Source organism: Rana temporaria, chromosome 7 (assembly GCF_905171775.1).
Source record: "Rana temporaria chromosome 7, aRanTem1.1, whole genome shotgun sequence".
Lineage (NCBI taxonomy): Eukaryota > Metazoa > Chordata > Amphibia > Anura > Ranidae > Rana > Rana temporaria.
This window is the reverse complement of record NC_053495.1, coordinates 4,813,191-4,822,454: the sequence shown is the minus strand read 5'-3', so window position 1 is coordinate 4,822,454 and position 9,264 is coordinate 4,813,191. Positions and strand designations below refer to the sequence as shown.

Genomic DNA, 9,264 nt, shown 5'->3' with positions numbered 1-9,264 from the left:
TGATCCCTATCACCATCTCCAACCAACATCTCCACCATCATCCTCATCCTCATCCCCACCATCATCCTCATCCCCACCATCATCCTCATCCCCACAATCATCTTCATCCTCATCCCCACCATCATCCTCATCCCCACCATCATCCTCATCCCCACCATCATCTTCATCCTCATCCCCACCATCATCCTCATCCCCACCATCATCTTCATCCTCATCCCCACCATCATCCTCATCCCCATCATAATTCTTACTATTCATCGTCATCATGATCCCTATCACCATCTCCAACCAACATCTCCACCATCATCCTCATCCTCATCCCCACCATCATCCTCATCCCCACCATCATCCTCATCCTCATCCCCACCATCATCCTAATCCTCATCCTTATCCTCATCCCTACCATCATCCTCATCCCCACCATCATTCTCATCCTCATCCCCACCATCATCCTCATCCCCACCATCATCCTCATCCCAACCATCATCCTCATCCCCATCCTTATCCTCATCCTCATCCCCACCATCATCCTCATCCCCACCATCATCCTCATCCCCACCATCATCCTCACCATCATCCTCATCCCCACCATCATCCTCATCCCAACCATCATCCTCATCCCCATCCTTATCCTCATCCCCACCATCATCCTCATCCCCACCATCATCCTCATCCCCACTATCATCCTCATCCCAACCATCATCCTCATCCCCATCCTCATCCCCACCATCATCCTCATCCCCACCATCATCCTCATCCCCACCATCATCCTCATCCCAACCATCATCCTCATCCCCATCCTTATCCTCATCCCCACCATCATCCTCATCCCCACCATCATCCTCATCCCCACTATCATCCTCATCCCAACCATCATCCTCATCCCCATCCTCATCCCCACCATCATCCTCATCCCCACCATCATTCTCATCCTCATCCCCACCATCATTCTCATCCTCATCCCCACCATCATCCTCATCCCTACCATCATCCTCATCCCTACCATCATCCTCATCCCCACCATCATCCCCACCATCATCCCTAGCCCCACCTATCATCCCCATGATCCCATCATTATCATCATCCTCATCCCCATAGTAATGCATATGTCAAAGCACCTTGGTGGGCGTCAGTCTGGAGAAGTGTTGGGATAGTCCCTACATGGAGGTGTCCAGGTTTTGTTGGGATAGTCCCTACATGGAGGTGTCCAGGTTTTGTTGGGATAGTCCCTACATGGAGGTGTCCAGGTTTTGTTGGGATAGTCCCTACATGGAGGTGTCCAGGTTTTGTTGGGATAGTCCCTACATGGAGGTGTCCAGGTTTTGCTGGGATAGTCCCTACATGGAGGTGTCCATGTTTTTTACAGGGGGAGATGGATGGAGGTCTCCAGTCTGGGGGTGGGGGCAGTGACTCCAGCAGCAACCGAAGAATCTTGATAACAAATCCTAGTAATCGGGTGGACAGATCCTTTAATTCTCCCTTTTTTTGTAAGAGACATTTTTAAAAGAAACTTTATTTTTACACCAATGACTGAATCCTAGAAAAGAGTCCTAGTCTGGGAAGAGCAATGGCAGTGCAGGGGCGCCCCCTGGTGTCAGGTTTGCAGATTGGCGTGAAAGAAGTTGTCATCATTTCCACATCCAATTGTTTTTTTCCGTTGGAGGTTCAGGAACACAGTCCACAGTGCAGAGACTCTTATTTACCAATCAAAAACAACCCCTCAGCTGAAGGCAGGAAGCTGACATTTCATTGGCTGCACTTCATTGATGGCATTTATTTATTCCTTTTGTTTTATTCCAGTGGATGTGTCAGTGTTGCTGATGAGGCCCACCGAGCAGCGACCTCTTATAAACCACAGGGGGGGGGGGGGGGTATAGACCGTTGTGTATATATATATATAATGATATTATAAATATTAATAATAATAATAATAATAATAATAATAAGAATTATAATGATGATAATAATAATAATATTCCTGAAAAGCCAACAGTGGGCCAGATTCTCGTACAGCCGCGCAAAATTGTGCGGGCGTAACGTATCTCATTTACGTTACGCCTCCGCAACTTACACGGGCAAGTGCTGTATTCTCAAAGCACTTGCTCCGTCATTTGCGGCGGCGTAGCGTAAATCACCCGGCGGAATTCAAATTCGGCGGGTAGGGGGCGTGTATCATTTAAATGAAGCGCGTCCCCGCGCCGAACGAACTGCGCATGCGCCGTCCGTAAAATATCTCAGTGTGCATTGCTCCAAATGACGTCCAGCCCCATTCACGGACGACTTACGCAAACAACGTAACTTTTTTAAATTTCGACGCGGGAACGACGGCCATACTTAACATTGGCTGCGCCTCATATAGCAGGGGCAACTTTACGCCGGCAAAAGCCTAACGTAAACGTCGTAACTTTACTGCGTCGGCCGCGGGTACGTTCGGGAATTCGCGTATCTAGCTAATTTGCATACTCGATGGGGAATTCGACGGAAGCGCCACCTAGCAGGCAAAAAAAAAAAATGCAGTTAAGATCCGACGGCGTAAGAGACTTACGCCTGTCGGATCTAATGGATATCTATGCTTAACTGATTCTAAGAACCAGTCGCATAGATACGACGGCCCAGATTAGGACTTACGACGGCGTACATGGCGCTGCACCGTCGTAAATCCTTTAAGAATCTGGGCCAGTGACAATTAAAATGCACAGACCAATGGCACCCCCTAGTGGCTGATGGACCAGACTGCAGAGACATCACGCTGCATTGCTTCCAATCTGCCATTTGCACACTGGGATGGATCATGGCGGCCGGTTTAGGGTGGAGAGGAGACTGTCGCTGGTCTAATTCTGTGGAGCTGCTCCTATAAGGAGCTTGGGACCAGCGCTGGGATACAAACCCCCCCTTCCCCCTCCCTGCTCAGGGGTCAGCGTTGCGCCTTGACGTTGCTGTAGCGATCCAGCCCTCGTCGCTCCATCCTGCTGGTCACCTGGGAACACCTTTACTATACAGGAATGTAATTCTCAGCCACGCCCACTGGAAGCTCCATGTTGCCTCCTACAGGAAGCTTAATGTATTGCAATGTCAAGAAAATCACCACCACCACTCACAGTCTCAGCTGCTGTGAAGGGTTTCATCTGATTGGCGATCAATAAAGAAGAGAAAGGAAGTAACTGAGTGCAGATTCAGGAAGCAGACCCGCCCCCTCCCCCCCCCCGCATAGGAGGAGCTCTCTGAAGTTTACCCCCTTTCCTGACCAGGCCATTTTTTTCCGACTACTGCGTTTTTTTAAACTGACAATTGCGGCGCTGTACCCAAATAAAATGTGTGTCTTTTTTCCCCACAAATAGAGCTTTCTTTTGGTGGTATTTGATCACCTCGGCGTTTTTTATTTTTTGCGCTATAAACAAAAATAGAGCGACAATTTAAAAAAATAAAAAATACATTTCTGCTAAAAAAACATCGAATTAAAAAACAAATCGAATTTCTTCATCAATTTAGGCCGATGTGTATTCTGCGTACTTTCAAATTTGCCGCGTCGTATCTTAATTTATAATTCACAAACAAAGATACGACAGCTTTTGGCTTCGATCTGACAGGCGTACGCCTTTCGGATCTTAGGATGCAATTCTCCGGCGCCCGCTGGATGGAGTTTGCGTCGTTTTCCGCGTCGGGTATGCAAATTAGCTGTTTACGGCGATCCACGAAGGTACGCGCGTTCGTCGCATTCTCTTACGTCGTCGCTAGTCGGTTTTTTCCCGTCGCAAACTTAATCCTGCTATTTCATGGCTTAGATTTAGACCAGCCGCGTTAAAGTATGGCCGTCGTTCCCGCGTCGAATTTCAATTTTTTTTTTTTTTTGCGTAAGACGTCCGGGAATACGAAAGGAACGTAACGCACGTCGCCGTTCGAAAAACACGTCGGGGCGCCATAATTTCGCGCAAAGCACGGCGGGAAATTTCCTAACGGAGCATGCGCAGAACGTTCGGCGCGGGAACGCGCCTAATTTAAATGGTGCACGCCCCATTTGAATTAGGCGGGCTTGCGCCGGACGGCTTTACGCTATGCCTGCCGCAAGTTTACATGCAAGCGCTTTGTGAATCAGGCACTTACGACGAAAACTTGCGGCGGAGTAACGTAAAGGGGGATACGTTACGCCGCCGTGATTGTTCGTGAATCTGGCCCACAAGTGTCAGAAAATGCCCGGTGTGGATAGTTCAGATAAGTCCGGCTGTGTAGGATAGGAATACGTTCTGTCAGCCCGACTTACGCACCAAAGGAGGAAAATCCGAGGCACACGAGGGGGGAAATCAGAGAGGAAATAGAAATAAATACAATTTATAGGATGTAACTTTGTAGAAGGAGGAGGAGTCATTTCCTCAGTCCCCCCCCAGTGAACTTTGTAGAAGGAGGAGGAGTCATTTCCTCAGTCCCCCCCCCAGTGAACTTTGTAGAAGGAGGAGGAGTCATTTCCTCAGTCCCCCCCCCCAGTGAACTTTGTAGAAGGAGGAGGAGTCATTTCCTCAGTCCCCCCCCTCCCAGTGAACTTTGTAGAAGGAGGAGGAGTTATTTCCTCAGTCCCCCCCCCAGTGAACTTTGTAGAAGGAGGAGGAGACATTTCCTAAGTCCCCCCCCCCAGTGAACTTTGTAGAAGGAGGAGGAGTCATTTCCTCAGTCCCCCCCCAGTGAACTTTGTAGACGGAGGAGGAGTCATTTCCTCAGTACCCCCCCCCCCCCAGTGAACTTTGTAGAAGGAGGAGGAGTCATTTCCTCAGTGTCCCCCCCCCCCAGTGAACTTTGTAGAAGGAGGAGGAGTCATTTCCTCAGTCCCCCCCCCCCAGTGAACTTTGTAGAAGGAGGAGGAGTCATTTCCTCACCCCCCCCCCCCCCCAGTGAATTTTGTAGAAGGAGGAGGAGTTATTTCCTCAGTCCCCCCCCCAGTGAACTTTGTAGAAGGAGGAGGAGACATTTCCTAAGTCCCCCCCCCCAGTGAACTTTGTAGAAGGAGGAGGAGTCATTTCCTCAGTCCCCCCCAGTGAACTTTGTAGACGGAGGAGGAGTCATTTCCTCAGTCCCCCCCCCCCCCCAGTGAACTTTGTAGAAGGAGGAGGAGTCATTTCCTCAGTGTCCCCCCCCCCAGTGAACTTTGTAGAAGGAGGAGGAGTCATTTCCTCAGTCCCCCCCCCAGTGAACTTTGTAGAAGGAGGAGGAGTCATTTCCTCAGTACCCCCCCCCCCCCCCCAGTGAACTTTGTAGAAGGAGGAGGAGTCATTTCCTCAGTCCCCCCCCCAGTGAACTTTATAGAAGGAGGAGGAGTCATTTCCTCAGTCCCCCCCCCCAGTGAACTTTGTAGAAGGAGGAGGAGTCATTTCCTCAGTCCCCCCCCCAGTGAACTTTGTAGAAGGAGGAGGAGTCATTTCCTCAGTCCCCCCCCCCAGTGAACTTTGTAGAAGGAGGAGGAGTCATTTCCTCAGTGTCCCCCCCCCAGTGAACTTTGTAGAAGGAGGAGGAGTCATTTCCTCAGTACCCCCCCCCCCCAGTGAATTTTGTAGAAGGAGGAGGAGTTATTTCCTCAGTCCCCCCCCCAGTGAACTTTGTAGAAGGAGGAGGAGACATTTCCTAAGTCCCCCCCCCCCCAGTGAACTTTGTAGAAGGAGGAGGAGTTATTTCCTCAGTCCCCCCCCCCCCCCAGTGAACTTTGTAGAAGGAGGAGGAGACATTTCCTAAGTCCCCCCCCCCAGTGAACTTTGTAGAAGGAGGAGGAGTCATTTCCTCAGTACCCCCCCCCCCCAGTGAACTTTGTAGAAGGAGGAGGAGTCATTTCCTCAGTCCCCCCCCAGTGAACTTTGTAGAAGGAGGAGGAGTCATTTCCTCAGTCCCCCCCAGTGAACTTTGTAGAAGGAGGAGGAGTCATTTCCTCAGTCCCCCCCCCAGTGAACTTTGTAGAAGGAGGAGGAGTCATTTCCTCAGTGTCCCCCCCCCAGTGAACTTTGTAGAAGGAGGAGGAGTCATTTCCTCAGTCCCCCCCCCCAGTGAACTTTGTAGAAGGAGGAGGAGACATTTCCTCAGTACCCCCCCCCCCCCCCAGTGAACTTTGTAGAAGGAGGAGGAGTCATTTCCTCAGTACCCCCCCCCAGTGAACTTTGTAGAAGGAGGAGGAGTCATTTCCTCAGTACCCCCCCCCCCCAGTGAACTTTGTAGAAGGAGGAGGAGTCATTTCCTCAGTCCCCCCCCCAGTGAACTTTGTAGAAGGAGGAGGAGTCATTTCCTCAGTGTCCCCCCCCCCCCAGTGAACTTTGTAGAAGGAGGAGGAGTCATTTCCTCAGTGTCCCCCCCCCCCCCCAGTGAACTTTGTAGAAGGAGGAGGAGTCATTTCCTCAGTACCCCCCCCCCCCCCCAGTGAACTTTGTAGAAGGAGGAGGAGTCATTTCCTCAGTGTCCCCCCCCCCCAGTGAACTTTGTAGAAGGAGGAGGAGTCATTTCCTCAGTACCCCCCCCCCAGTGAACTTTGTAGAAGGAGGAGGAGTCATTTCCTCAGTGTCCCGTCCCACCCCCGAGTAATCAGATTGTACATTATAACTTTGTAGAAGAAGGAGGAGGCATTTCCTCAGTCCCCCCCCCCCCCAGTGATGAGACTGTACATTGTAACTTTAGCAGGAGAAGGAAGATGCATTTCCTCAGTCCCCCCTCCCCCAGTTTGTGTCATATCTGTGTCTAGGAAGTAGATGGGGACCCTGGGTGATGCCTAAACAAAGATGGCTCCGTCCTCCTGGAGAGGAAAGCAGATGGCGGCTTTGTCAGGGGGGAGTTCTGTGATCTCAGTGAGAGATAATAAATACCCGGAAGGGTCACACTGACACATTACTGAGTATAAGATATATCCGATGACAGGTCCCCTTTTCTCGATCACTCGGGGGATCGATCCATAGAAGTCTGGATATGATATACAGAAATCACAGGCTGTGTGCGGCGGACGTTGTACCCGGCCATTCTTGCTTTACAACTGCCGTGCTTTCCTGGGAAGGCCGGTAACACACAGCAGGGACTCTCACGACGCGGCCGTCTTGCTGTCTCACGGATGGTGCGGCGTGACCCGAAGCTGCAGTTCCGCCAGACGCACACAAGGGGCTTCCCTGGGATCTGGCTGCAGCAGATCGGATAACTTTAGTGTTGCAATTTAAAAGCTTAAATGTTGCAATTTGTATTTTTATTGGGGTGAGCGTCTTCACTGAAGAGATTTTTTTCCACTTCCTGTTTAGACAGGAAATGAAGGGAAACCTCTGCAGCGGGGACACCTTATTTTGAATAAAATGGGGGGAGGGTCTGTATCCAATTCAGGTTATTATTACCGTCTATCTGGGTGATAATGGGGGACACTGGGGGGTCCTTGGGACAGGAAGTGCCGGTAAATGACGGTGGCGCGGTCGCCATGGTGAGCCGCCGTGTTCGGCAGAAGAAGACAACGTTATAAAAGGCGGTGGTTCTTTACTGTCGGGTCACAGGAAGTCATCATTCCCCGCAATGTCACAATGTATCATCTGTGCAGATTCTCTCCTGAAATGATATTTTCCTTTTACATAAAAATCTTTCCGTCTACTGGCCCTTTAAATGGCGCATTGAGAATGTCGCCGACAAGAGACGAGGCGCACACACGGGGATCGGCTCCATAAATACGTATATGTATGTACACACAGCAAGGTGCCGGAATAATTACACTACAGATAAACAGAACAAATCATAAAAATAATGCGGCACGGGACACGCCCCCGCGGAGCGCTCTCTGCCCAATGTACAGTCCTCATTGGTTGTTACAAGTAGGGGCGGAGCCGTCCGTCTGTTTCTTGCGCCGCTTGTTGAGGAGTCTGTTAGTGGACGAGTTGAGATCTTTGATCTTCACTTGGTCGTAATCAACTCTCATCGTGGCCAGAGCGCTCGTCATCTCCTCCTGGGGGGAGGGGGGACGACAGAGGAGAGAATATTAGAGAGGAGGGAGGAGAAAAGTGGGAAGGAGAGTAGAGGAGGAGAGAGAGAAGAGGGAGAGGAGAGACAGAAGAGGAGAGGGGGGAGAGAGAGGAGGATAGAGGGGAGAGAGAGAAAAGGAGAGGGGGGAAATAGAGAAGAGGAGAGAGAGAGGAGCATATAGAGGAAGAGAGAGAGAGAAGAGGAGAGGGGGGGAGAGAGAGGAGGATAGCGGGGGGAGATGGGGAGAGAAAAGAGGGGGAGGAGAGAGAAGAGGGGGAGAGAGAGAGAGATGAGGAGAGGGAGAGAGAGAAGAGGATAGATGAGGAGAGAGAGAGGGGAGAGACAGAAGAGAAGAGGGGGAGAGAGAGAAGAGGATAGAGAGGAGAGAGAATAGTGAGGAGAAGAGGGGGAAAGAGAGAAGACCAGGAGAGAGAGGAAGAGAGAGAGGGAAAGGGGAGAGAGAAGAAAGAGGGGGAGGCGAGAGAAAAGGGGGAGGCGAGAGAAAAGGGGGAGGCGAGAGAAAAGGGGGAGAAAGAGAAGGGGGGAGAGAGAAGAGGGGGAGGAAAGAGAAGGGGGTGAGAGAGGGAGAAAGAGAGAGAAGAGAGGGGGAGAGAGAGAGAGAGAGAGAGAGAGAGAGAGAGAGAGAGAGAAGAGGAGAGAGGGGGAGAGAGAGGAGAGATAAGAGGGGGAAGAGGGGGAGAGAGAGAAGAGGAGAGAGGGAGAGAGAGAAGAGGGAGAAAGAGAGAGAGAAGAGGGGGAGAGGAGAGGGGGGAAGAGAGAGAAGAGGGGAGGAGAGAGAGAGGAGGAGGGAGTGGGAGGGAAAGGAGGTGGAGAGAGAGAGAGGTAGAGAAAGGGGTAAAGGACGGGATGAGAGGAGAGTAGAAGATGAGAAAGAAATCTAAAGAGTGGAGAGAGGGAGATGGGATTCTGGTGAAAGTATGGGCACCCGCTGCATAGGGCAAGGGGGGGCAATTGACCCCCCCAGTAAAATCGAGAAGCTGCTGAAGAGTCTCGCGGTCGCGGGCTGTCTGAGCGGTCTCGGGCCACATGTCACACAGACACAGCGAGCAAAGTGAAGCCGCCTCCCCCTCCAGTGTTTATGTGTATACGGGGGGAGGGAACCTGCTGTGACCCGGCCGTGCTGATGGCTGATCTGAGGTACTGAATGGGATGGGGGAGGGGAGGTCCATCTGTGCTGAAGGGGGGGTCTGTGCTGAATGGAGGGGTCTGTGCGGAATGGGGGGCTGTGCTGAAGGGGGGGGTTCATCTGTGCTGAATGGAGGGGTCTGTGCAGAATGGGGGGTCTGTGCTGAA

At 51.4% G+C, this 9,264-nt stretch overlaps 1 protein-coding gene across 1 annotated transcript in view; it reads right to left on the bottom strand.

Annotated features, from left to right (window-relative positions):
- Positions 1-7,646: 7,646 nt before the first annotated feature.
- The window catches only part of MAPKAPK3 (MAPK activated protein kinase 3), a 51,683-nt gene continuing 50,065 nt past the window's right edge, over positions 7,647-9,264 (bottom strand). The window contains exon 10 of the mRNA XM_040358730.1: positions 7,647-7,933. Coding sequence (XP_040214664.1) covers positions 7,787-7,933 — 147 coding nt within the window. The 3' untranslated portion in view covers positions 7,647-7,786. The remainder of the gene's footprint in view (positions 7,934-9,264) is intronic.